This window comes from Prionailurus bengalensis, chromosome B3, assembly GCF_016509475.1.
Source record: "Prionailurus bengalensis isolate Pbe53 chromosome B3, Fcat_Pben_1.1_paternal_pri, whole genome shotgun sequence".
Classification (NCBI taxonomy): domain Eukaryota; kingdom Metazoa; phylum Chordata; class Mammalia; order Carnivora; family Felidae; genus Prionailurus; species Prionailurus bengalensis.
Window position 1 is genome coordinate 70,066,556 of NC_057355.1, and position 27,289 is coordinate 70,093,844.

At 49.5% G+C, this 27,289-nt stretch overlaps 2 protein-coding genes across 3 annotated transcripts; one reads left to right on the top strand and one right to left on the bottom strand.

The window, feature by feature from the left end:
* The first annotated feature begins 274 nt into the window (after window positions 1-274).
* On the top strand, window positions 275-9,927 carry NUTM1 (NUT midline carcinoma family member 1). Its single transcript, XM_043555740.1, has 7 exons — window positions 275-408; window positions 2,039-2,738; window positions 4,683-4,811; window positions 6,155-6,294; window positions 6,805-7,094; window positions 7,359-7,475; window positions 7,826-9,927. The coding sequence occupies exons 1-7, from the start codon at window positions 393-395 to the stop codon at window positions 9,836-9,838; spliced, it is 3,405 nt and encodes a 1,134-aa protein (XP_043411675.1). The 5' UTR covers window positions 275-392; the 3' UTR covers window positions 9,839-9,927.
* Window positions 9,928-10,653: 726 nt separating this feature from the next.
* LPCAT4 (lysophosphatidylcholine acyltransferase 4) lies at window positions 10,654-18,667 on the bottom strand. Of its 2 annotated transcripts, none has more exons than XM_043555742.1 (14): window positions 18,430-18,667; window positions 17,005-17,147; window positions 16,451-16,671; window positions 15,961-16,073; window positions 15,784-15,844; window positions 15,439-15,482; window positions 15,214-15,248; window positions 14,606-14,660; window positions 14,367-14,449; window positions 13,984-14,109; window positions 13,274-13,406; window positions 12,054-12,152; window positions 11,570-11,726; window positions 10,654-11,311 (listed from the first exon to the last, which is right to left on the bottom strand). In XM_043555742.1, the coding sequence occupies exons 1-14, from the start codon at window positions 18,541-18,543 to the stop codon at window positions 11,157-11,159; spliced, it is 1,539 nt and encodes a 512-aa protein (XP_043411677.1). In that variant the 5' UTR covers window positions 18,544-18,667; the 3' UTR covers window positions 10,654-11,156. The 2 variants fall into 2 exon arrangements, with proteins under 2 accessions (XP_043411677.1, XP_043411676.1); XM_043555741.1 differs by having other exon boundaries at window positions 15,439-15,497; window positions 18,430-18,665.
* Window positions 18,668-27,289: the final 8,622 nt, after the last annotated feature.

The following is a 27,289-nucleotide window of genomic DNA, read 5'->3' on the forward strand; positions in this document are numbered from 1 at the left end:
AGGGCACAAAACTATGTATATTGGTGAAGAAATGTACAGGTAACCGAGATGTAAAACTTGTAATATTGGGAATCAGAAAGAATTTACAAATTGCCCTAAAAAGAAACTCAAAAATTGTGTTGTGGTACTTTGGTTTGGAGGGAATTCCTGGTTACCGCCTACTTACTAGAGCCCGTTGGAATCTCTCTGTACCTCTACCCCAGCTCCTCTCCCCTCCCCCACTGCAGAATGCCTCGAGTCCTAGATTCTAGTTCTGTTTTGATCTGATCTTTGTCTTCCCTTCCTTGGATCCCTGTGTATCTGCTGGGGCCAGGTTGCTCTCTGGGTCCTGGACCTGACTGGCCATTCTGGAGGCTTCCACAGAGCCACAGTTGGAGCCCAAACCTGAGAGGATGGCTTCAGATGGAGGTAAGTCTGAAAGTGGTGGGGAAGGTCCTGGCTACCTGCCCACATCCTTGGGGATTCAAATTTGACGTTTTATTTGGGGACCAGCTTTTGGGGTTCACCTAGAGGGATGTGAGAGCACTATACCCCAGCAAAGTCATCCGTCTTGGGGAGGCTGGGGAAGGAGATTGTGCTAATAACACCAGGCTTAGGGGATGAAGAGAGCTTCCTGGGAGGTAAATAAATCAGAGTCCCTCAGAGGAAAGTTAGCAACTCATTTCTCTGGAACAGGGACCACCTTCAACATGTGTTTGTGTGGCCGGGTTATGTGTGGTGCGAATAGCTCAGAGAGGGCTCAAGGGGAAGGTCCAAATTCCTGTGTCTTCTTCACGCGATTGGAGCCTGCTCTAGAATTTTGCCGTGAGAGAACCGGGCTGGAGCCACTCCCCATCTTATTGAGTGAGGTGAATGGAGGGAGACCTTAGCTGGAAAACTGTTCTGCTGGGTTATCTGTTGCCTCGTCTGTAAAGAAATGTTCTCCCCAAAGCCAGACTGGAAGGTACTATATAAGTGCCTCTGCTCAGAGCCTTATGACTCCTTTTTGCCCGAGAGGTGGCCTCTCTTCCAGTTCAGGGAAGCAGTTTTCCTTGATTTCCCAGGGCCAGGGGAGGTGGGTAACTCCAACCAGAATGAGAGCTGGGGCTTCCCTGAGTTGCTCTCAGTTTTTCTACGTTTTGTGGAACTCAGGCCTTCAGACACATTTCACTGTCCACACTTGGTGGAAGACTCCTGGCCTTATGCTGTGTGGTTGAGATGAGGGGTTTGCTCATATTCCATGTCTCCTTCATGGTCAGGAAGCGGAAGCTGAGTGCCATTAATTTGCCACTGGAAACTATTTATTAGAGGGGGAGGAGAGTCGTGTGAAATCAGGAAAATGATCTTCTATTATTATAACAAAAAATCCTAAGAAACACATGTCCTGATTAATTAAGTACATATTTTATGTATTTTCCTTGGTCCCTTTGACTAGACCCCACATAGCTTCTCATCAGCAGGTACTGTGTTTCCGACTTCACCGTCTGTGCCTTGTTCCTAGTGGACCCTAAATGTCTGCTATTAGGAGTTCCAAGCAGGACCACGGATAGTCTACATCACCAAATTTTAGCATGTGCAGCAGCTACTCTGGGAACCTCTCTTCTTGCACAGCCCTCCCCTCACCCATTTCCTGGCCCTTATCTCTAGTCATTCCTAGCTGTTACATAACAAGATTTCTGGAAACGAGACATCTAATCCACACACCCTCTCCTGGAAACAGTGCTTCTGTGAGTGGTGGCAGGGACCACAGAGTAGATGGGAGCAGGGCTCAGGTGGTTTGAATGTGTTTGGAGTGGGTGAGAATAAGAGATGTATGCTGGGTGGCACATGTTATGGAATATGAGTTATGGGCCCAAGGGTCATTGCACCTCTCATGGTGTGAGAATTCTCAAATCAAAATCACTTGGGGGACATTTGCAGACTATGCGAGTTCCCCACCATAGCCCCTCTCTCACCTGTTGAGAATCAGTCCTCTGATGGTTTAGGGACTAAATGGAGCTCTGATGACCTACTTCTGACCTCCCTTCTCCTACTCCATTCCCTCTCTTTGTCTCAACAGCATCTCCATTGCCAGGACCGGATATAACCTTGAAACCTGGTACCACCCTGTCTCCTTTCACTGCACTTTCCTTTCCCCCACCTGCTTCTGGCCCACCAGATCAGCCACCCTGGGAGCCGCCTCCACAGCCTCCCATGCCTTCAGCATTCTCTCCAGACAACCCTCTGCTGCTCTCTGTTCTCCCCAGCCCATTGTTGGTGACAGGGGATGGGGGCCCTGGCCCCACTGGGACTGGAGTCATTGTCAAAGTCAAGACAGAAGTGGGGCCGGCTGAGCCCTCTCAGACTCAGAACTTTATCCTTACTCAGCCAGCCCTCAACTGGATTGCCTCAGGCAGTCCCTGCGGGGCCCCTGAGGGTCCTCCCCCGCAATTCATGACAGCCACTAACATGAAGACTCTTCTGCCCACTAAGGCCGTTGGGGTCAGCCAGGAGGGTCTCCCGGGCCTTCCTGCTCGGGCTCCACCACCAGCTGCCCAACTGGCCCCCATTGTGTCCCCGGAAGATGCTTGGCCAGGGCCACACGGGGCAACTGGAGAAGGAGGTCCTTTGTCCACCCAATCCAAGCCTTCATTGGGTGACCTCTCCTGTACCTCCAAGGGTGTGTATGAGAACTTCCGACGCTGGCAGCGCTACAAAGTCTTGGCTCGGAGGCATTTATCTCAAAGTCCTGATGCAGAAGCCCTTTCCTGCTTTCTTATGTAAGTGGGGAGATCTGACATGGATTATTCCTAGCGCTTTTCAACAGGGAGGACTTTGGGGTGGGCGAGAGGTTAGGCTATTCGGGAATGCTTGAGGGCAGGTCATGAGGGTGCTAGAGATGCTGTGAGAATGAAAAAGCATAACGAGGATGATGATACACCTCTTTATGCGCTTTCCAGAGTATAACAAGCTTTCAGGTGTCTTCTCTGAAGTGATCCTCACAACCTGTGGGCTGAGGCAGGCATTTTTATGTGGTCCTCATTTATAGATGAGAAGACCGGAGCTCAGAGGTTCCCTGTCATAGAGCGAGGAGCCATGGGTGGAGCTGAGGTCTCTGACACTAAGTATAGGGGCCTCCATTCTGTTTTATTACTGCCCGACATCGAGTTGGGCCGTCCAAACCAGCAGGATGAGTGCTGGGCCCTGAGCCTTCCTGGAGGAGTGGAGGATGACGTGGGGCCTGGCGAAGGACCTTGTGTGTGCCACCCCCACCCCCACTAGTCCCTATTTTAGCCACAGTTCAAGTTGAACTAGGGAGTTGGTAGAGCTTGCCTAGTGACCAGTGGCCTAGGCTCCACCGCTTGCTGGATTGGTGATCCTGGGCCCAACATTTGCTATCTTTGCCCTCAGTTTTCTCACCTAGAAAGGGGATGATTATACCTACTTCAAAAGGTTGCTGAGAAGATGAATTCATATCTGTGAAGTACCTAGCACTGTGCCAGGCACAGAGAACGCTTCATTAAGTGGTAGCTGCTGTTGTCATTACTATCGTTATAAAAAAAAAGGCAGTCTAGTAGAAGAAAAGAATTCACAAAAGGCCAGAATGTTTACGTGAGGGGACGCTTAGCCAAGGACCCCAGGTGTCATAGGCTGTCTGTTGTGTTTATCAAGCAGAGTCATTAGCCAGCCATCTGGGGAATTTTCTCTTCTTCCCACCCAGACCCACAGCTGCTCCTAACTGCACTGCACTCTCAACATCTTGTGTAAACCACTATGTAACACATACCACATTTTACTGGACTTAAAATACAGGTACATTGTTCTCGCCGTCACTGAACACCTAAAGGAATCTCCCTTTCCACCCTGACTCTGGAGTGAATAAATCAAGAGCCTTCCCCCAAGTCCTTGGTGTAGATCAGCTTACCAGCTCCCTGCTTTCTCCAGACGGCTCTGAGTTCTCTTGGAGCCTGGCAGGCTGGATTTCTAACTCCTGGCCTCTTCCTGCTCTCCATGCTCAGGGGCTCTGGGCAGGGTCTCCTCCACAATGCAGTTCAGACCCTCTGCAACAGTCACCCAGGAAGCTAGTAAAATACTTAGTCAAGAGATCCTGGGGCGCTGGAATCCATAATTATAACAACCTTCACCCGGTGATTCTAGGCACAGTGCTTGAGCACTCTGGCAAGTCAGAAAGGCAAAAATGAATCATAAAGAGCTTAAAGAGTATTGATATTTGACTGACTGTGAAGGGTGTCCTGGAGGCAAAAAGCACTTAAAAACCAACAAATAAAAACACCACACAACCTTTAATTAGAGATTCATTTGGGTTAGGTAGTGCCTTTCTCCAAAAGCAAGAGCCTTCGGGCAGGGGTAAGCCTGCCTACTTTATAACAAATCCATTAATTTAATAACATGAGTGCTTTCTTCCTAATGTTGAGGACAGCACTGTGAGAATTAAAGGTGGCTGATTTCAAAAGGTGGGGAGCAGAACCAATCATCTGATTTTGCATGCGATTTGAACATTTCAGTGGGAAGTCCAGTGTGGTAGAGGATGGATGGAAAGTTGGGGGTCTGGAAATCTAACCGGAAGTTGGGATGTGACAAGGATTGGGGGGCAAGTTAGATCTGCTGAGGGGACAAAGGGGTATGTGTTGAGGTGTCTGTCAGGACAGGTGGATGAGTGGGGCATGCACTGTAGACCATGACTGACCCATTGGGGGTTTTAGCCCTGTGCTTCGCTCTCTGGCTCGGCTGAAGCCCACGATGACCCTGGAGGAGGGATTGCCAAGGGCTGTGCAGGAGTGGGAGCATACCAGCAACTTTGACCGGATGATCTTCTATGAGATGGCAGAAAAGTGAGTCTGACCACCCCTCATTCTCCTGAGGGGCACTGTTTTCAGCTGAGGGATGGGGTCAGGTCTGAACATCGTGAGTCTGGGTGTGGGGGGAATTATTATTCAAAGGGGTGCTAGGGGGAGTGTGGACTAGAATGGGGTCTCCTGGATTCTCACTGCTTCCACCACCTTGACTCTTGTGTTTTCCTGTTCCTTGGAAGCTCTTCCTCCTCCAGATTCTCAATTATATAGGTCCTTGATACTGAAGTTCTTAGAACGGGGTTGGAACCCAATGGGTCTAAAAATTCCTTGCTAAAGGGACCTAGCAATGGGGAGGTAAGCCCTACTAGGCGGGTTCTTTCCTATCTCACTGACCAGGTAGCAGCAAGTGGCTATTGATGTAGACTTTGAGACCATGCCTCCTCTGGAAAGAGTATATATCTGTGAAGGACTTATCACAGAAATCATTTACCCTGTTATCCCAGGGAGGTCCTGGTGCTTGCATAGGTTGGTCAGAGGAGGGTCCTGGGTGCCCAGAGTTGTCTCCTGGCTCATATTCCCCATTTTTCCATGATAATCTCCTTGGTTAAAGAAGTAACTCTTAAGGAAGATGAACTCTTTCCTCCAAAGCTTAGCTTCCATTTCCAACCCCCAAATTTTCTGGACCTGTATCTCCCAGAATTACTCTTGTAGGGTCCCAGTGCAAGGCTGAGAACTCAGATCTCAGTATGCCTCCTGGTAGGAACTGCCTTAAATTGCAACCCCAGGCCCTATGGGCTGGCTGGTGGGGTCCTGCTAGGCTTTGGCAGAGGCCTGACTGGCTTCAACAAGCCTGAATTAATTGCTGCTGTATACCCTCCATGATGCTGGGCGAGATAGGGTATGAAATAGAAGTGAAAGCCATGGTTCTGTCCTGGAGAAGCTTTACAAGTTCTAGACCATTCATTTTCTTTTTATGTATGTATGTATGTATGTATTTATTTTTTACTTAATTTTTTTTAACGTTTATTTATTTTTGAGACAGAGAGAGAGCATGAACAGGGGAGGGGCAGAGAGAGAGAGGGAGGGAGACACAGAATCCGAAACAGGCTCCAGGCTCTGCACAGAGCCCGATGTGGGGCTTGAACTCACGGACCGTGAGATCATGACCTGAGCTGAAGTCGGACGCTTAACCGACCGAGCCACCTAGGCACCTCTAGACCATTCATTTTCTTAACAAGCTTCCTAAGTGATGATTGCACATAAGGGACTTTGTGGAGACCTTGTGATGTTTTCTCCAGAATTGTTATCTGGCCATCTGTGAGCAACCCCCTCCCAGTGTCTGACCTTCTGAGAACTTTCCAGGCCTTCCTCGCCCTCTGCAGGTTCATGGAGTTTGAGGCTGAGGAGGAGATGCAGATTCAGAACACACAGCTGATGAACGGGTCCCAGGGCCTGCCTCCGGCAGCCTCTCTGAAACTTGATCCTCCAGGACTCTTGGCCCCTGAGGCTAGACAGCAGCCAGGTAAGGCTACCCAATTCCAAATAGGAGCCTTGGGCCAAAGGCTCAAAGAGAGGCGTACACAGAGCCAGTCATGGACTAGGGAAGGCATTGCCCTTGCTTCTGTCACTTTCCCTCCAGGGAGTGCCATTGATGTTCCAAACAGGACATACATAGGAGGCTGGGTTCTCCGTTTCCCTTGGTCCCAAACTTTGATCTTGGCCAAGGAGACCAACTAGTCTCTAATTGAGACTGTCCATAAATGAGGCACATAATACTTCATCTGCCTAAGAAATGGGGGCTGGATCAGAGGACTTCTTGGAATTTCAGAGGTTTCCAGATGCCTCATACGGTGATCCTCTTAGACCTTCTAGCTCCCGTCTTCTCCCATGGGCTGGTACCGTTTCAGGCCTCATCTAGCCTGTAACCATTTCAGTGTACCCAGGTTGCTGCCCTTTACAAACACAAGGTCGGGAGGCAGAAGCCACAGTCTCTGTGCCACCTTGTGTTCCTCCTTTCTGTCTCTTCCCTTAGCGTACATTCCCAAAAAGGTGGCTTCCAAGGCCCGGGCCCCCCGTCGGCGGCAGCGCAAAACCCAGAGGCCTCCGCTTCCTGAGGTACCCAAGGAAATCCCACCAGAAGCTGTGAAAGAGTATGCTGACATCATGGAAGGGCTCGTGGGGAGTCACTTGGCCAGCGGGGGGTCAGATGGAAAACAAGAAGAGGAAGAAGAGCAGCAGCAGGAGGAGGAAGGGATGTATCCAGATCCAGGCCTCCTAGGCTACATCGAGGAGCTTTGTTCTCAGGAGGTCTTTGTCTCCAAGGTGGGTCGGACCTGGGTATCTGGTTTCTAATAGATCCTGGGGTGGAAACACCAGGGCACCAAAGGGGTTTTGCCCGAGGCAGTTAGGAGCTAGGCTGTCTTCCTACTGTCTTTCTAGGTTGTGAACGTTTATAGCTGGTGGTGGTCGCGGTTAATAACAACCCCAGGGGAGGAGGGGTGGAGACATGGCTTCTTCTTCAGAGCTTCTGGGTTCACAGGTTACTTTCTGTCAAGGACTCAGATCATTTTTCCTTCTGTTCTCCAGGTGGAGGCCGTCATTCATCCTCAATTTCTGGCAGATTTGCTGTCCCCAGAGCAGCAGAGGGATCCATTAGCCTTAATTGAGGAACTAGAGCAAGAAGAGGGGCTCAGTCTCACCCAGGTAAACCTGGGAGGTAGGGAATAACAGAATAAAAAGCTTGTATAATTTTATCGAACTCTACACGGTCTTGGATGGTATGGCTTCTAGAGACAGCTTCAGGATTGAGGTTTGGGTGCAGAACAAGTAGGCAAGGGATTGTGGAAACACAGGAGAAGGGGAGCGAGCATAAGGGGTCAAAGCATGGAAGGAAGGCCCGAGAAGGGAGAAAAGAGCGACGGTATCTGTTTTTGATACTGTGACTTATGCCATCTGTTTCCATTCCCTGCCCTAAGTACCATCTCTTCACCACCCCCTCAGCTACTCCTTCTCACAACCATTTACAGAACAATGTTTGTCCATTCTGCTTCTAGCTGATCCAGAAGCGACTCCTGGCCTTGGAAGAGGAGGCTGCAGAGGCATCTCCGAGTTGTAGCAGAGCTCAATCGGACTCCAGTCCTTCCGTTTCTGATGAGGACGAAGATGGAGGTGGGCGGCTTCGGCCCTCAGCTGGGCCTCGGGTGGCGGGGGACAGCACCGTTCGCCTTGGAAAGGCTGTTTTCCCAGGAAAACGGGCTCCGGATGGCCGGCGGGGGATGCGCAGAGATGGGAATGCTCTGCCATCTCCCAGCAGCTGGGACCTGCAGCCAGAACTTACAGCTGCGCAGGGATTTCGAGGGTCCCTAAATATGGAGAGAAGAGGGTGTGGGAAGGTGACAGATCAAATATGCCCACATCAGGATGACCACCTGGGAGGTGCTAGGTCTCCTGGGCACTCCCTGGTGGCGGACAGCACTTCAGAGACTCCGCCCCTTTGTTGGCAGGAAGGCCCCCTGCTGGAGATGGTTCCCAGTTTGGATGTTGGATTTGCAGGGCTGGCCCTTCTGCAAGGACAGGGGTTAGAAAAGCGGGTTGTGGGGTTGCAGATGGGACAGCAGCTAGGGGGGCTCAGAGCGCTTCCTCAAGGGGAGGAGCTGTTAGCAGAGTCCCAGGAGATGACAGAGTGGGGAGACGACAAAGGTCCTCCTGTAGTTCAGAGTTATGATCAGAGCCCTTCCCCTAAAGAAGCTGGGGACGGGGATGGGGACAGAGCCTCTCTCAGTCCAGGACTTTGGCTGAGCAGTGAGCTGGATGCTGTGGGCTTGGAGCTGCCCTTAGAGATTGAGGAGGTTATAGAGAACTTCCATGTGAACTCCACTTCCAGGGAATGTGTCACTGAGCATCAGGGTGACTGCCAGGCACTGGGCTCCAGAGGCAACATTTCTCTGGGTCCTGGAGAAACCACAGCACCTGGGGAAGGGGGGAGCACTGCAGTTCCCCATGGAGGCACAGACGGCACAGCAGCTGTGCACAAGGGAAACTACAGCAGCCTGCCCAGACCTCTGAGGGCCAACAGCCCGTCCTTGGGGTCTAAAGGAAATAGAGAACAGAGCCCTGAAGCTACAGGGGATCCCAGTGAGTTGTGGGCTAAAGGCTGCCCCCCAATGCTGGAGAGTAGTATCAGCACCCCCACACTGGGGGCTCCCAAAGAAACCCTTCAGCCTGCATGTCAAGGCAATATCTTTATGCTGGGGACCCAGGGGATCTCCTCCTTCCCTGAGGTCAGCCTAGAGGTGGGGAGCAGTGGCAATTCCCTCTCTCCTCTGTTGGAAACCATAGAACAGGTCGACATACTAGATATTGGAGATGCCTGTGGCCTCCATCTAGGGGTCAGTCAGGATACCTGCCTGCCAAATGTTAATTCTTATGACCCCCAAGGAGAGCACAGGGAGGATACTGATGTATCCAAGCCCCAAGACCTTGCTCCCTTACCAGGGAATCAAGACTCTTATGCACATGGGACCCCCAAATCAATGTCTCCTCACCAGGGCCTTGAAAGCATGTTCTCTAGATGGGGAGCCAGGGATGCCTTAGTTCTGAGAGATGCTTCTCCTGTCAGTGAAACATGCAGCTCAACAGATGGGGCCAAAGGAAAGGAGGAGGAAGAGCAGAAGGAGGAGAGGGAAGATGAGGAACTTGCCAGCTTTGCCTACCTCTTGGCTTCTAAACTTAGCCTGTCTCCCAGGGGGCCTCCCTTCAGTCCTCACTCTGCTTCAGGCCCACTGCCCTCCACGAGAGGACAGAGGGTCCAGAGAGCACCCAGCTCCCTCTCCGCTGAGGTGAGGGGCCTTGGCCAGCCTCCATATCCTGTGACCAAGTCTGGGAAGAGAACACTCAGTGGAAGTTCAGCTCCTGCTGACAAGAGGCCCTACAAGACACCTACTGATCTTGGTGTCTCTGGGGAGAAACCCCTGGCTCTGGAGGTGGTTCGGGCCTCACAGCCCCGTAAAAGGCGGCGTGATACTTTTGTTACTGGCAGAAGGAAGAAACGACGGCGCAGCCACTAGGGGACAGCAGGACCAAATGATCCCACCTGCTGATCCCTTGAAGGTGGGGGCCCCAGAGTAGATTTCACCCTGGCTGCGTACCAACAGACTGGTTCTCAACCCCATGTTGTTTCGTTGTTCTGCAAAAGTAGTGAGTGTGGGAAGGGAGGCCACACTGGCTAGGTTGAAGGTGGTCCTCTTGGTGGGAGGTGAAGTACCTCTGAAAGGAGTTGTATGGGGAGAAAGAATAAAGATTTTCCGGTTGTTGGAAAATGCTTGCAGTTTGCCCTTGTGTATTTGCGTGTTCCCTGCTAGATGGGGTGTGGTGCTGAAAAGAAGAAAGGAGGTGGAGGTGGCTCCAGATTCACCAGATCTAGATACCACTCCCGCCTCCAGCCTTATCTAGGCTCCCTGACAAGCTCCAGGAGTGAGAAGTCCCAGTGATCACTTTATCCCCCCACTCATGAAAAGCCTAGACTTGAAGCTGGCAGTTCTTCCCAGGATAGGCCATCATTATCCATCTCCCTTTAAAAATCTGTAAGATGGAAAGATTTTTTTTTTTTTTTTTTTTAAACCTGTCAGGTCTCTGGGTTAGATATCTAATTTTCTGAATCGAATTAATTTTCCACACCATCTTTTTAAGGGGCGTGGGGGTTGCTTATTGTTCCCCCGCCTCAAAAAGGGGCTGGAAGGAAGAGACTTTACTGTTTATCCTCTGGCATAAAACACCCTCCTAAGGCGAGTCTCAGCTGCAGGGAGGAGGCTTGGCTGCTACTGACACAGCTCTCTGCTCCCACCACGGGAGGGGGCATCATTCTCAGTAGGATTATTAAATGTAAAATGGTAGTCAGCTATTTTTTAATTTCTAATGAGGACAGAACAAGAGGGAATAGGCTGAAAAGAGGTTCATGAGGAAGCCTGTTAAAATGTGCATATGTAAGGTTTGACAGCAGGAGAGGAGGATGTGAGATTTGCAGGATTTCTGTGCAGGAAAAAGCTCCGTCCAGTCCAACTGGAAGTGAGGATTCATTCAGCAGTGGCCAAGAGGACTGACCCTGGGAACCTTTGGGATCTTCCAACAGGCAGCCTACAACCATTAATCCCTTTCGTTCCCAGCTGATATCACCAGTGTAACAGCCTTACTTTTTTTTTTTTTAAATAGATATAGATATATATTTATATTTATATATAAAATAGTTTCTTACAAAAAAAAAACCCAAACAAACAAAAAAAATGAAAATCAAATTAAAAAAAAACAACAATAACAAAAAAATCAAGCAGGAGCAAATGGGCTTGAGGCACAGGGTAGGCCGGAGGCAAGCTGGGGAGGTCGAGGCGCTCAGTCGCCCTTCTGCTTGGGAGCTTGCACAGTCCCGTTGGCCAGAGCAGTGGGGGTGCCTGGGGATGAGGCATGTGGTTTCTGGGAGGGGCGCAGATAGGTGCTGAAGAGCTTCCCGTGGAGCGGATCGTGGAGGGAGAAGTCCTGGAACTGACCTGAACGGGTAAGAAAGAGTGAGAAGGGCAAAGGTGGAAAGGTAAAACCATCCTCCAGGAAGGAGAGGAAGAGGGAGGCCAGCTCGTTTTGGGAATTGGTATGTCTTGTCCCTCTCCTTTCTGCTTCACTTCTCAAGTCCCAGCTTATGTCTTCTCTGCCTTCCCAGCCTCACCTCTTGTACGAGGATCCCCAGCACCCTCTCCCAGCCTGTGCTGATGATGGCCCGAGCCGTCCTGGCAGAGGAGGCAGTGACTCACAGAGGGAGAGGCCCTGGTGGGGACCCCCCTGGCACAGCTCAGCATGCAAAGTCGCAGCAGCAGGGCGGGGTGACCCTAGCAGCAGGTGCAGGATGGTGCTGAAGCCGTCTTTGTACAGCAGGCGGTCGGGTGCTTCTACTTGCTCCTCGGCAAAGAGCTGGGACAGAAAGGGACAGCAAGTCAAGCACTGTCCTCAGGCCATAGCCCCACACCGCCCTGCAGGTCTGCCTGACAGGCTCCCCCATCTCCCCTGCCACCCTCACCCTGGCCCTTTCTGCAGAACTGTAAACTTCACAGCTGTTGCCCTTGCCCTGTTCCCAGCAAGGCTGCGACACAGAGGCACTGGGGCTCTGTAGGTGAGACAGGGAGGCACTGCAGTGCATAGCCAGCACCTACTATCTAGAAGGTACTGGGAGGAGCAGTGCATACAGGCCTCTGGGTGGGGTAGGAATGGCCACCACACGTCCCTCCACCTTCCTGATACCTCAAAGGCCAGGCGAGTCAGCTCCTCCAGGCTCCTGCCCCCATCCAGAGCTGCCAGTGCCAAGGCCACATCTCTAAAGTCCACCAAACCCTTGGCATCCTAGATGGTGAAAGAGAAACCAGGGCAGTATGAGGACCAACCCTGTGTCCTCCCTCTTGCCCTGGGTTTTGGCTCCTCCCTCTTCTCAGCAGGAACAGGGATGATGATCTTCTGTCTGCTTCCCTCAAAACCCGAAGCCCTAAACTCACCAGGATTCCCAGCATTTCTCTTGGTCATGCTCAAGCCACCCCCAAGTCACCTGGTGACAAAACTCTCTTCTAGGGAATCTCCTATGAACGTGAGGGAATCCCTCAGGAATGCTGAAGTTACCACCAAGTTTCTGACATATGCTAAGCTGGAATAACTGGTTCTCTTCTGACTCAGCCAATGCTGGAGAACTGGTCTGACAGACTGACAGGGGGCCACCGGCATAAAAAACCCCAAGGAGGATGCTGCCCCAGCGGAGCCATGCTATTTATTCAGCTGTGCTACAGACTAAGCAGAGAAGCTCCTTTCAAGGGAAGTCTGCCCCAGTCTAAGCAATCAACACACCTGGGTCACTCTGTCCCTCTCTAGTTTGCATCTTAGACCAAAAAGAGCTCTTTGGGGCCAGAGGTGGTTGTTTGCAAACATTAAGAATCTTTTGAGATTATTATAATTCAACAGGAAAACCTAGTTAAGTCCCAGGAAATATACAGAGTACCAAAATTCTTGAGATAGTTCAGGAATCCCCTAAGCAGCTACGGGCTATCTTTAAAAAGTATCGCTGAGATCTAAGGCTCCCACTCGTCTCTGTCTAACCTGTCCCATGTTGTCTCCTCCATAGGTCACTTTCCCATCCAACCTTCATGACTCTTCCCTGAAACTCACACAGGTGCCCCACAAGGTCATCTGGTCCTCCATCTTGGTGAATCCCTAAAGTGGCTTAAAAAACTTATGGACCTCACTGACCGATTAGTTCTCCACTGCTCCTTTCCACAATGATTAAAACATTGTTCCTCAATGCACTGGATACTCTACAAAAAATGAATCCCCCAGCAGACCTCAGGAGATGGCCATCCAACAGTGCAGATTCCAAACTGGCCACCCATGGGGCCAACTGGATAGTGTCCTGAAGTCCTGAGCACATCAGCCTGGAGGGCAGTGCCCGGGCTCTGGCCTCTGTGTCCCAGCTCCTTTACCTGCTGAAAGTAGCTAAAGGCTCCAGCCACCGTCTGGGGGTCAGAGAGCTGTAGCTGCCTGGCAAACTCCTCCTGGCTGATCATTCGACTCCGGCCTGGCTCTGCCCCAGCGTCCACATGGCCAGGGGACAGCCTACAACAGAATTGTTGAAGGCAGACAGCTTACTCATCTTCTTCCTGGACACACGACCTTGGCCGCAGCCCTCCCACCACAAACATATCTGGTGTTTTTCTAAGATGTATTCTCACTCACAGTCCGTTGAGAGCCATTCCTCCTTTCCTCACTGGGGTTATTAAATATCTTTCCCTTACTTTTTACCAATTCTTTTACTCCATTATCTTAAAAAAAATTCTTCTACCTTCCCTCTTATTTATTATTATTTTTTAAAAGATTTTCCTTCCTTGGGCGCCTGGGTGGCTCTTTTGGTTGAGCATCTGATTCTTGATTTTGGCTCAGGTCATGATCTCATTGTTGTGGGAATGAGCCCTGAGTCAGGCTGAGTGTGGAGTCTGCTTGGGATTCTCTCTCTCTTTCTCTCTCTCTCTCACTCTCTCTCAAAATAAATACATAAACTAAAAAAAAAAAAAAAAAAAAAAAAAAAAAAAAAAAAAAAAAAAAAAAAAGACTTTCCTTCTTCCCATTTCTCCCTCTTCTTTTTTCTCTATCTATAAGTGACACTGACCATACTCTTATGTTCAAGGTCACTTACCCAGCCTTCCGAAGCACTTTTCCCAGTTCCCAGAGCTGTGGCTCCAGTGCTACCTTCAGCCGGCCCACCACGATCACAGGCAAGCTCCCTACAAACTCACACTCAGTGGCTGGAATGCCCAGGGCCCTAGAGGATGAAGAGTGATGGAATGGAGGGGGAGCAAGGAAGAAGACTCTTCTGAGGGGTCACTACCGAGTCTGAGCTGCTGAACAGGGAGAGGAGACCAGGCCCCTTTAACCGCCCCCCATCCCAAGTATCAACCGTTCAGAGTCCATCCCACTGCCCACTCCCCCATCTTTTCCTTGGAACCTCAGCCCTCCACCCCTCTTGTGGTTCCTATGCCCTGTGTATCTGCTCCAGGAAATATTTTGTGGGTAACTCACTGTGCCATAACCCTCTGGACATTGTTGGCATAGAGGGTGGGGTTCCTGCTTTCCTCTGGGCTGGGGTGGTACACAGGGAGGAACTGAAAGACACCACACACACACACACACACACACACACACACACACATCAGGACCTCAAAGCGATGGGTGACCACTCCCACTCTCATCCCCTTCGGCCGATGCCCATTCCCCTATCCCACCCATGGTGGTAGTAGGGGGGGTAGGGGATGTCATACCTCCACGTCCACGATGCTGCAGGGCTGAGAGGCTGTGAGCCAGAGGACTTTAAGTCTAAGAGAAGAGAGACCTCAGATGCTCACCAATCTCTAACTAGGGGTCTTCCCACCCTGAGGAGGGGAGTGGGAAAGTTCTGCCTATTCATATAAAAACAGACTCCTAACCACACAGTCAGCTGGATGAATATGCAGTAGGGAGACAGAGGAAAGGGCCAGAAGGTGGTAGGGAAAGAGAGAGCGCCAGCAGGCATATGCCTGAGGAAGAGCTGCTGGAAGAGGTGTGAGTGACTGCACAAAAGGTGAAGCACACCTGCTGGTTTTCAGGAAGGGATGGCTGATGGAGAAGATCACTTAGAAACATAGGACAGGAAGTTAAAAGGAGCTGTAATCACAGCAGGAATGATTAGGTGGGATGGCTGAAAGCACTTCCAGGTTATACCTGGAGATCAGAACAAAACAGGGAAATGGGCACGCCCTTCTCTAGAGTTCTCTCAATCTGAGAATGAAGAAGGTCCATTGGCCTTATCTGGAGATTGGAAGGCAGGCCAGGAATTCTCTGATGGGCCCTGCTCCCCACCCTCACCCCAGGAACCAACACCAAGACTTACACTCCAGGGCCCCTCCATGCCCAGCTGGTGGTGTCCTACAGGAGAAGCAGAGGTGAGGGAAGAAAGGCATTCCTTTTCTTCCCTGGGAGCTGGCCCATTCTCTTTGGGCAGAGGCCCCGCCCCAGCCCCACATGCACATCCCACCATGACACTCGGAAGTTTTCACTGATTCCCATTTAGGGTGGATTTGTGCACCCCACCCTCCATTCTTAGACTCAGACTCACCAGACTGTTGGGGTATCGGATGAGGACAGGTTGCACAGGAACCCCTGCGATGAAGGCTCCTGAATCCCATTTCCACCCCCCACCCCCCCAGGCAGAGGTTAGTTCATTCAGATAGCTAGAAGGCATGAAGTGTTGGGGTCTGGGACAGGTCTGAAATAACACCTGGCCTTGCTCCATTTCATTGATAAGTTTCTTTCTGACTCCTGGAGACTTTTCAGGGTTAGTTAGGAAGTCTCCCATCTCTCTTCCCTGCCATCCCACTCCACTTCTTGGGTTGGTCCAGACTCTGTAAATCTGGGGCTACTTTTTTTCCTACCACCCTATCACCCACTATCATTTATTCACCTGGTTTGAATTTAAGCAAAGCCTTCTTGTTGGAACAGGTGCCCTCAGGAAAGAATAGTACCTGGGGGAAAAAAACAAGGGATCAGAATGAGGAGGGGTAGCTTGAAGGGGCGAGAGGAGAGAGAAGTCTCTTTGGGAGTATATAAAAGGCCAGAAGCTCTTGAGACCCTTACCCACCTGGGGCCACTTGCCTCCTGAGGTAGCCCGCCTTCGGACCTCCTCCACTACTCTGCGCCGAGAAGCCGGGTCGTGCCGGGATACTAAGATGGCTTGGTTGAAGCGAAGAAGGGCTGGGATCCAGACAGGATACAAGGAATCATTTGGTTCCTTCCCAGGGGCATTTACACCTGCACCCTCCACTCCCTCAACAGTATGGAGATGCTTCTCAGTTGTCTCTTTGCCACAGGGACACTCCTTTTATTGCATACTGTCCTTTAGGGAACTGATCAGAGATCCCTCCAACCCTCTAAGCACCAGCCCTCAGCATCTAAGAGGTTGGCTCACAAAAGGTGTCCATTTGAATCTCATTGGCCAGCATCAGTCCGTATCCCTTCTAACTTCTCCCTTCCCCCTGGAGGCCAGTTCTCTCCACAGCATCTCTGATTCTTGCCTTTTTTGCTCAGAGTGGTCATCTCTCCCCTTTACCCCTGTTATTAAACTCTCTCACCTCCAATGACAGGCACAGAAAGGTTCTCGGCACGGGACACAACCTTGGGCAGGTCACAGGGCAGCAGGACAATGGGGTCGAAGAAAGTAGAGTGGGGAGCGGCAACGAGGACAGGGGCTTGAAGGCGAGAGGCCCGCTGGCCCCGAACTCGAATTCGAAGGAAGCCCAGCAGGAAAAAGAGCAGGCGGCTGAGACCCAGCACCCCATTGTGGCACACGGTCCTGTGGGGCAAGGCTGGCCATGAGCAGCGGCAGTGATTCCGTCCCTTCCCTCTCACTCCCAGGCTTGGGCACCCGGAAAAGCAGCTGCCCTTCTTTTGTCCTCTATCCTCTGCCAAGGGCTGAAGTCTGCCTCCTCTAGGACACATCAGGGTGCCTCACTTAGAGCTGCGGTCCTGGGGACCAGGTGTGAGCCTGGCTGACTCATCTTGCCTACCTAAGATGGGTAGCAGAGCTTCAGAATCCTCCCTCCTTTTCTTCTCAAAGAGGGAGCAGAATGGGTAACAGGGAAGAGAAGTGAGAAGTAGGGTCTCCGGGGGCTGATGCTCCACTTACTTCCGCCATCCTGTAATTGGTTCCTGAAGCTGCTCCTCGGTGAGACCAGCTACTTGAAGCCAGGCAAAGGGCCAGAGGAGAAAGAGGACGATAAAGGCTAGAAGCACTCGGATGGGGGCCAGCAGTGCCCCCAGGAGGCAGAACTGCAAAGGGTGGGAGAGAATGCCACTTCAGGACCGGGAGACATGCTCCCCACTGCTTCCCTTCTCCCACAAGGATGGAATAGAGAGCTGTCACCGCCTGCAGATCAGGAGACAGGTGGTGTGGGAACAGAAGATGGATTGGAATCCAAGATGAGATGAAGATACCAGTAAGGGCAAAAGGGTAACAGATAGGATTAAGGGCCTCATTAATAGGATCAGACCTAAATGTTTTATATCTTTCGGTTGGTCCCCACCCTACCTAAAAGTCATAAAATGCACCTGGCACTTGGTAAGGCTGTTAAGAGCATTTAATGATAACCCCTATGGAAGGGCCCAGCACAGTGCTTGATGTAGCGTAGGCTGGAGACAGTCCCTCCCCCCCACGTCGCATTCCATAAATAGCTACTCTGTCCAACAGAAGCCAGGTGCACAGTTCTTTCTACTTTGGCCCTAGGAGGTGTAGAGTTGGAACACACAGAGGTCCACTTTTTAGGCCCAGGCCAGACTAGTGCAACTCACCAGCACTCCCCCAGGGCTGGAGGATGGGGGAAACAAGAGCTTGGCCCTACTCCGCAGGGTAGGGGTTGCCAGGAGCCAGGGTGACTCCTTGGGCTGCCCTAGGGAGAGCGCAGGTAAACAAACCGAGCCCCAGGAGCCAGCCTTCGGGGCGGTGAGGGAAGCAGAAACCTTGGACACTCCCTTCCCACACCCTTCCCCAGTTCCCCCTAGGCTGGTGCGGCCCTCCACTTCCTGTAGCCTGCCCCTTTCTCAGCCGCCCTACCCCCCACCAGGAGGTGCTGCAGTGCAGGGGTGGGGGGAGTGGGAAAGGGGGGGGTGTTGGATGGCCAAAGGGGCGCAGGCTCTGGGTCTGGAAACCTCTTCCCTCTAATTCCGAGCCTCCGAGAAGCACTCAGTACGCCCCCACCCCCACCGCCGGCTTTCCGTAGCCTCCACCTCCATCCTAGTTCATCGGCCTCGGCAGGATGTAAACCGCATTCCCAGTATCTTCCGTCTCCCCTTCCCCCGGGTCCTCTGCAGTTCTCCGTCCTCACCCTGTCCATTCTTCCACACCTTCGAGCTATCCATCGCCCCATCCCGCGCCCTCTCCAAGGACTCCTCGCCCATCCACTGCCGCCCCCACGTGTGCTCCCCCGAACTCCCGCCCCCCAAGCTTCTCACCCACCTCTTTTCTGGATCCCCATCCCCATCTTTTCCTGGGCTTTAAACAACCTCCTTTTCCTACCTCCACGACTCCTCCCGACGCCCACCGCTCACACTTTACCTTAACCCTCTGGAGGCGGGAGAGATGTAACTCATGCACGAAGGGGTTGGGGGGCGTCGGGGGTCCCGGGGTAGGGTCGAGGGGGGCCCAGTCCCCCGGACTTCCCTGGCTCATAGCGGCGGGAGAAAAGTGGGAACGAGGGCGCCCCGGCCCCGACCCCGGGCCCCGCTCTGCAGAGCAGCAGCTGCGGCTGCAGCGCTCCCACCGGGGCCCCGCCTGGTGCCGGGCGCCGAGGGGCGGGGAGCAGGCGGCGCGGCCCGGCCCGCGTTGTCAGGGAGCCGGCGGAGGGGCGGGGCTTCCAGCTCCCCGGCGCCCGGGCTCCTAGGCGCCCGCCGCAGCCCCTCCGGCCATTGTTCCGCGGCGGCCGGATGCTGGGGTATGCTGACCCCCGGCCTGGCCTCCGGGCGTTCCTCTCGGAACACGGGGCCACCGCCACCTCCTCGCAGGCCTCCGGCTCGGAGAGGGCTTGGGATCGCGAGGTGGGCGCGAAGCTGACAGCGTCCTCCGACCCCGCCCGGGAGTCGAGGTCACCCTCCGAGCGCGGATCGGGGCCCTCGGGCGGCTAGGAATGGAGGAACTGTGCGCGGTGCGCCGAGGCCCGCAGCTCGGGGGCGGGTGGGGCCCCGCTCTCCCCGCGGGCTCGCTGGCGGACCACCTTCCCTGCTTGGTGGTGGCGACGCCATCGCGGGAGGACTTGAGGCGCCCGTGCCCTCTGGCGGCTGCGTTGTGCCTCACACCTCTCCGCACCCGCGTCCTGCCTGCACTAAGCGGGGCCTCCTGTTCTGCGGGGTGGACCCCTTGTGTCCGCCGGACGCCCGCAAGCTCTTAAAAGGCTGGCCCGTGTGCTTCCTGTGAGCCCGCAAGGCCCGGTTGGGGAGGGGCAGTAGGAACCGGGAAGGCTGGACGACCCCAGCAGCAGCTTTCTTTTTCCATCCTTGTCTCTTTTTCTCCGTTTGCCCCCCTTCTGCCTCTCTGCCCTTAACGCCCAAGCCCCAGATCATCCTAGAAAACTCAATGGTGAGATCAGAAAATGGGGTGGACTTTGAGATCCACAGCGAGTAACAAAATCCGAGTGGTAATACGATAAAAAGGGAAAGGGGACCTCCCTGCTTGTGGAAAGAAGGCAGCCTTGGGTTCAGCTTGTTTTCTCCCTTCTGCATTCCTGTCAGTCACCATTTCCTGAGGGCAATGGGGACAAGTGGCAGGTCATTGAACACCATTAATCTTTCATTGGAAGGGGGACCAGGCAAAAGCCAGAAGACTACTGCCTAGATCCCCTTCTCTCCCTCCTTGCCCCATAATTTACGCACTTAATTTCTACCTGTATTCTTCAGAGCGTCACCATTCTCAGGGAAACAAAGGGATATTCTAGTCAAGATTTGTTTCTTAAACGTTCTTAAGATTCAATAGCTCACTTTTACCTATTAAAAAATTTAAAAACCGTTTTCAGATTTATCGAGATGACACTGATATCAATGTTTAAGGTGTACAATGTGATTGATGTGGGGAAACAAAGGCAAAGAAATGCAGATAAATTTCCTTATAACCCGCACCCATTGACAAATACTTGAGACAAGGAGAGTAAGACATTCTTCCAGGAACTCCCTACTGTCTTAAAATTAATGCTTTCCTAGAGCGGAAAACAACCTTAACTTGACAATAGCTAGGCTTCCAGGATGCTCTGAGCCTTCTTCGGCATGGTGAAAATCCCTTTGGAAAGTTCCCCTTACCTTTACCTCCCCCAACTCCCAAGTATATAATCAGTAACCCCTCACAATCCCAGTGCAGCTCTTCAGTCCACAGTCCTGTCCCCTGCTTTAATAAAGCCACCTTCGTGCATGAAGATGTCTAAAAATTTACTTTTTTTTTTCTTTAGAGAGAGAGAGAGAGAGAGAGAGAGAGAGAGAGAGAGGGAAGGAGGGGGAGGGGCAGAGAGAGAAGGAGAGAGAGAATCTCAAGCAGGCTCCCTAGCCAGTGCAGAGTCAGAGCCTGACATGGGGCTTCATCCCTTTATGGTGAGACCATGACCTGAGCCAAAATCAAGAGTTGGATGCTTAACAGGGTAAGCCACCCAGGTGCCCATAAGAATTATTCTTGGCTGTTGGCTCTGCACCTCAACATTTCCACAGTGCGATGATAAGATACAGGTATATCTTCTACCTCCTATTTAAGGGAGAGCAGGTTTCTATATATCTTGCGTTTTCCAGAATAGTTAAAATATTTTTGCAATTTCTTGTTCTTCAATTCAGGCAATTCATTAAATGTATAGTTACACATAATTTACTTTTTATGCCTTTAATATTTTATCATAAATTATCTGTAACCATACCAGGAGGAGTTATGAAGCTTGGGACACAGACCTATATAGCAATAATAATTGTATGCAAATTACTATGTCATTAAATTGTACATATAATCAGTGATGCGCAAAGTTTTGATACGAATTTCTTTTTTTTTTTTAATGTTTATTTCTGAGAGAGAGAGAGAGAGAGAGAGAGACAGAGCATGAGCAGGGGAGGGGCAGAGAGAGAGGGAGACACAGAATCCGAAGCAGGTTCCAGGCTCTGAGTTGTCAACACAGAGCTCGATGCAGGGCTTGAACCCATGAACTGTGAGATCATGACCTGAGCTAAAGTCGTATACTCAACTAACTGAGCCACCCAGGTGCCCTGATACTAATTTCTAATTCTATGGAATTGATGGAAAACCCTTAGGCAATGGGTCTGGTGTGGATATCTCTTCTCTCATCATTTGTTCACCTTGTATGTCTCTTGCAATGTTCTTGCTCCTTGCTGCTCTCTGACATGTTCTTACTTCATTGTCTCTGATTTCTTATCACTGATTGCAGAGCAATCTCAGTGTTGGTGGACATTTCATACTTCTGTCCTTTTTTTGTAAACTCTTTGATTAAGGGTTGTAGTGGACATGTTAGTCTTTTCTCCCCATTTCTCCTAGTCCCTTTCACCCAGTCAGTGACTGATTTGGAATGGGCATGTGGCTGTGGACAATGAGACAGGAATGAAAATCTGAGGAGCTTCTGGGAAGTTTCCTTACTCTTTCTGAAAATGCCTTACAAATTAACACTCTTTTTTTATCCTCTGGATGTTTCTGAATGTGACACCGATATGACTACTGGAGCCATCTTGCAACTATCTGAAGATCAAACATCACTTAGGGTAACACAGTGGTGGGATGCAAAGAATCTGGATCTTTGATGACAGAATACAGCCTCTGAACAAACCAAATTGAAGTCTGAAGTACTTCTGGACTTCCTGTTACATGAGAAAATAAATTTCTTTGCTCATTAAGCCAGTTTAAGTCAGAGATTCTGCTATGTACAAAAAACTGCTGTTACTGGTTTTCTGTTGCTGTATAACACATTGCCTTAAAATTAGCAGCTTATAACAGCCTCTCTTTATTATCACAGTTTCTCCAGGTCAGAAGTCAGAATTTCCAAATGAATGGGAATAGCTACTGAGTCTGCTTAGCTAGGTCCTCTGCTTTGGGTCTCACAAGGCTGAAGTCAACGAGTCGCAAGGGCCATGTTCTCTTCTGGTGGCTTGACTAGGCAAAGATCTGCTTCCAAGCCCCCTCAGTTGTTGGCAGAATTCATTTCCTTGAGGCTGGAGAATTTATGGTAATTTGATTTTTACTGCCGGCACCAGAGAGAGCCTAACTTCCAGACTCTCTTTTACAGGGCTCAGTTGATTGGGTCAGGCCCATCCAGGATGATACTACTTTTGATTAACTCGAAGTCAACTAATTAGGGACCAGGCATGTGGCTACATATATATAATGTGAGTTGTATTATTTATTAATACAGATAACATTTGCAGATATTTGCAGGTATTTGCAAATACATATGCTTGCAGATAACATTTGGCATTTGTATTGATTTCTCAATCCCTTGGAATTACTTCATGCATAGTATACTTAGCATATTTGACCCTTGGGTGGGGACTTCATGCCAAAGAACTTGTGGTCTTTCTTTCTGACATGTGAGGGCACAGTGAGAAGGCTGACATCTGCAAGCCAGGAAGAAAGCCCTCACTGTAAACGGACCATGATCTCAGACTTCCAGCCTTCAAAGCTGTGAGAAAATAAATTTCTGTTTTTCAAGCCACCCATGGTATTTTGTCAGCTGACTGAGACACTATCACTATGCTATCATTGTTTAGGTCAAATCTGTTTAAATGTAGAAATACAGAGTACCACAGAGGCCGGAGATATGAAGGGTGCCTGAAGTAGTCTGGAATGATTCTGGACCTTTGCAAACTTTCTAAATGACGGGTAAAAGCTACTGAATCCGCTTGTGTCTGGGGGCAATTGTACAACTGAGAATCCTTTGAGTTAAATTCCATGCAGATTACAATGTTTATTAAAGGCAAGTAATAAAAATGTCCAACTTGAAGCTTAAATAAATATTACCAAAACTCGAAAGTAACCACAGCAATTGTTTAAAACTTGGATTCATTGGATATTTTTTTTGGAGCAGTATTTCATCACTGGCATTGTTCAGAATTGCTGATGGATTGTGATAGTGAAACGCTGACTGATTTCGAGGCACTTTTAGTGCCCTGCACCTGGCTGGGGCTGACCCCATCATTGACTTGCACTTGGTACCCTGCTGACTCCATGATCTGTTAGGTGCTTGTTTCATAGGTTGGAAACCACTGGTCTAGCTTGGGAGACCAGGAAGATTTGGGGTTGACATATTTATTGGGAGGCACCATCCAGATCCAGGCATTGTCTAGTGGGCTTTTAAAAATGTGGATTTGGAGCTTGGGGATGGTGATAAAGATTTTGGAGAAGTCTGTGCATGTGGTAGAGAAATCAAAATCAGAAGTGTGTTTCCTATATACTTTTGGGATGTATTTCTATTTGTTTCAGAGGTGCCTTAAATCAGGAGGGAATTCTCCTGACAAACCATCTTGTCTGCTTTCAATTTAATGAAAAAATGTTTATTCATAATCCCTTTATACCAGACACCATACGAGGTGCTGGAAACACACACACACACACACACACACACACACACGCACTGACGCGCACACGTGTGCGCACACACACACACAAGGTGAGTCTCTATTATGGTTGTGGAACTTGAATTCCACCTTCTCCATTCCATCTTATTCTTGAGTCAGGACCTTTGGTCCATTTTATAAAATCTCAATAGGCAAGGAGCTCATTTAATACCAAGCCAGATTCTTTTTTTGGGAGCCGAGAGACCAGACTTCTCCTTGGTAGGGATAGCACAGTTTTTATGCCTTCATTCTAGGTTCACCCAGGATGTCCTTGGGGGAATTAGAGATTGGGGGGGAAAATCACAGTTAAACTTCAGCATATTCAAAAATACTCAAGATAAGATTGAGATGAGAAAAAAAGTTTTGTTTGCTTTTTTTTAAAGTTTATCTTGAGAGAGACTGAGAGCCAGGGAGGGACAGAGAGAGGGAGAGAGAGAATCCCAAGCAGGTTCCACACTGTCAGTGCAGAGCCTGACGTGAGGCATTTGACTCATGAAGCACGAGATCATGACCTGAGCCAAAACCAAGAGTAGGAAGCTAAAACCAACTGGGTCACCCAGGCTCTCTGAGAAAAAAAAAAAGGGGGGGGGGAGTTTACTGCATAAGGGCACGTGTGAGCAAAGGGAAAAGGCAATTTCATCTCTGTGGCCCTGAGCATACCATGGTGCTGAATACACCTAAGTTTAATAAGTATTTTCTGGTGTTGGAGAGTCTCAGATTTAAAAAAAAAAGCTCACACAATAGCTGATACAGATCTCAGATGTCCTCTTTTCCTCTGTGAGTCCCTCACGTCTAGGGGCCTGGAATAATGGCTATTGATCACTGTATCTGAGCGACTGCTCTGAGATCTGCATTCACAGTGCACTTCACAGAATGGTAGGCTGCTAAATAAAAGAATGTCTTTGGTATTTACAAAGACAACACTACTGTCTGAGCTATCTTTTACAGCTTGGGTATTAGATTTGCGCTGATCCTTCTTAGGAATAATGGTAGGGATCTGAGTTGCCGGAGTGAGATCAGCACAGAATAAACAGCCTTGAATTTGGCACCACAATATAGTTTATGGGACTGTTGTTCAGTAAGTCCTTTGCTTGGGACACACGCCCACCCACTGTTCCCATATCCCCTGTCTAAATGTTAGTTTCTCTGCAGTCATTCCCTCCTCCCTCTTTGTCCTGAGCCTTCCTCCTTTCTGGGGGCAACCAAAGAGTTCTGCTTCCTGCCTTTTTCTGTTCCTCTCAGAAATTCCATTTAAGTTCTGATGAAAGATCCAAGAACAAGCAATGAAGTGTGGGAGAGAACTAGCTTCGGGACTGTGTGTGGAGGCAGGGAGGCGTGGGGGTGCAAAGAGGCAAAGCAGAGCATGTGTTCAGGTATTAGTCATGTCCACAGGGCCTCACACAGTGCCTGGGGCTTTGTCATTGTTGGCTAAATGCAAAGTCACACTTACTGCGTTTTCATGCCATATTTCACAAATTCGCTTTTGGGCTCACAATCAGAACACACAGAATAGGGTCTAAACAAGATAAAAGAATCAGAACCAGGGAAAAGATAAGTGAGATTAACAAGATACTATATTCATTTCCTCTTGTCAGTTTTAAAACAGACTTTATTGAGGTCTATTTTACACTGTAATTTTTTTCTTATCTTTTTATTTTGAAACAATTATCAAGTCACTTGAAGTTTCAAAAACAGTACAGAGAAGTCCACATACCCTTCTCCCAGTTTCCCCCAAGGGTTACAACTTATGTGACTATAGTACAATATCAAAATTAGGGAATTGGCATTGATAGAATGTGTGTGTATAATTCTATGTCATTATATCTCATGTGTACATTGGGGTAGCAGTCACAACAATCAAGATGCAGAACTACTCTGTCATCACAAAGATCTCTGTTGTTTACTTTTGTTCCTTTTTTTTTTTTAATTTTAGAATGACAGAGAGACAGAGAATCTTAAGCAGTTTCTATGCTCAGTGTGGAGCCTGACGTGGGCCTCCCACGGCCCTGGGATCATGACCCGAGCTGAAATCAAGAGTCAGACACTCAACCAACTGGGCCACCCAGCTGCCCCTCCCTTCTGTTACTTCTCTAGAGTTACACCTGCCCCTCTCCTCCCCACCATCTCTCATTCCTGGCAACCACTAATCTGTTTTCCATCACTGCAATTTTGTCACACTGAGAATGTTATATAAGTGGAATCCTACAGCATGTGACTTTTTAAAAAAAACTTCTCAGATTCGCATTTTTTACTTAGCATAGTGCTCTTGTGATCCATCCAAGTTATGTGTTTCACTATTTCATTCCTATTTATTGCTGATTAGTATCTGTGCAGTGGATGTAGCACAGTTTATTGTACCATTCACCTGTTGAGGGACATTTTGGGTGTTTCCAGCCTTTGGCTATTACAAATAAAGCTGCAATGACCATTCATGTACAGATTTTTGTGTAGAAGTCAAATTTCACTTCTCTGGCGTAAATGCCTAGGAGTGTGATTGCTGGGTTGTATGGTAATTGCATGTTTAGTTTTTTAAGAAACTGGCAAACTATGGCCACCCATTTTACAGTTATACAAACAACGTATGGGAGATTCAGATATCCCACGTTCTGAATAGCATTTGGTGTTGTCACTACTTTAAAATTTTTAGCTCTTTTAATAGGTGTGTGATTACATCTCATTTTGGTTTTAATTTGCATTCCTATAGTGGCTAGTGATGCTGAACATCATTTTTGTCATTGGTTTTTATTCTTTCTTCAAAGACTTCTTCTTCTTAACCATGGTACCAACTGAGCCCACATGTTAGTGTTCATGTTTGGTCCTAATTAATATCCTTCCTCCTTTTACTCTCTGTGGGAGGGTGCTTGTTTTTTTGTAAAAGTCTCTGTGTTCCCCTGTGCTCTAGCATTACCCAGGGTGAACACTAATAAGGCTGTACAGGGCAAAGTGTTTTGTTTAAAAAAATTTTTTTTAACATTTATTTATTATTGAGAGACAGAGAGACACAGAGCATGAGCATGGGAGAGGCAGAGAGAGAGGGAGACACAGAATCCAAAGCAGGCTCCAGGCTCTGAGCTGTCAGCACAGAGCCCGATGCGGGGCTCGAACCCACAAACTGCAAGATCATGACTTGAGCCGAAGTCATGACGCCCAACTGACTGAGCCACCCAGGTGCCCCAGGACAAAGTGTTTTTTTTTTTTTTTTAAAGCCCTGGGTTTGGAGATGTTGTCTGTAGGTGACAAAAATGCTACAGTAAAGTCATTTGTTCATGTTCTGAATACATTATCTCTAGGAATGTTTTTACTCTATAACTGAATATCTTGGGGCATAAGTTGGCTTTGGTCAGAAACTTTGTCATATAATACTTAGGAGTCAGTCTCTAGAATCAAACCAATATAGAATTTTTTTAAAGATTTTTTTTTTCAACGTTTATTTATTTTTGGGACAGAGAGAGACAGAGCATGAACGGGGGAGGGGCAGAGACAGGGAGACACAGAATCGGAAACAGGCTCCAGGCTCTGAGCCATCAGCCCAGAGCCTGACGCGGGGCTCGAACTCACAGACCGCGAGATCCTGACCTGGCTGAAGTTGGATGCTTAACCGACTGCACCACCCAGACGCCCCTAGAATTTTTTTAATATAAAAATTTTATTTATTTATTTAGAGAGCAAGCAAGACTGGGAGGGGCAGAGAGAGAGACGGAGAGAGAATCCCAAGCAGGCTCCATGCTGTCAGTGCAAAGCCCAATGCAGGGCTTGATCTCACAAACTGTGAGATCATGACCTGAGCCAAAACAAAGATCAGGATGCTTAACTGACTGAGCCACCCAGGTGCTCCA

Coding starts and splice junctions, on each gene's coding strand:
- NUTM1 (XM_043555740.1), top strand. Junction 2,739..4,682: donor GCCCTTTCCTGCTTTCTTAT/GTAAGTGGGGAG, acceptor TGGGGGTTTTAG/CCCTGTGCTTCGCTCTCTGG. Junction 6,295..6,804: donor TGAGGCTAGACAGCAGCCAG/GTAAGGCTACCC, acceptor CTCTTCCCTTAG/CGTACATTCCCAAAAAGGTG.
- LPCAT4 (XM_043555741.1), bottom strand. CDS start 18,543: ATGAGCCAGGGAAGTCCGGGGGACTGGGCCCCCCTCGACCCTACCCCG. Junction 17,148..18,429: donor CCCGCCTCCAGAGGGTTAAG/GTAAAGTGTGAG, acceptor CACCCTTTGCAG/TTCTGCCTCCTGGGGGCACT. Junction 12,153..13,273: donor CCTTTAGCTACTTTCAGCAG/GTAAAGGAGCTG, acceptor TTCACCATCTAG/GATGCCAAGGGTTTGGTGGA.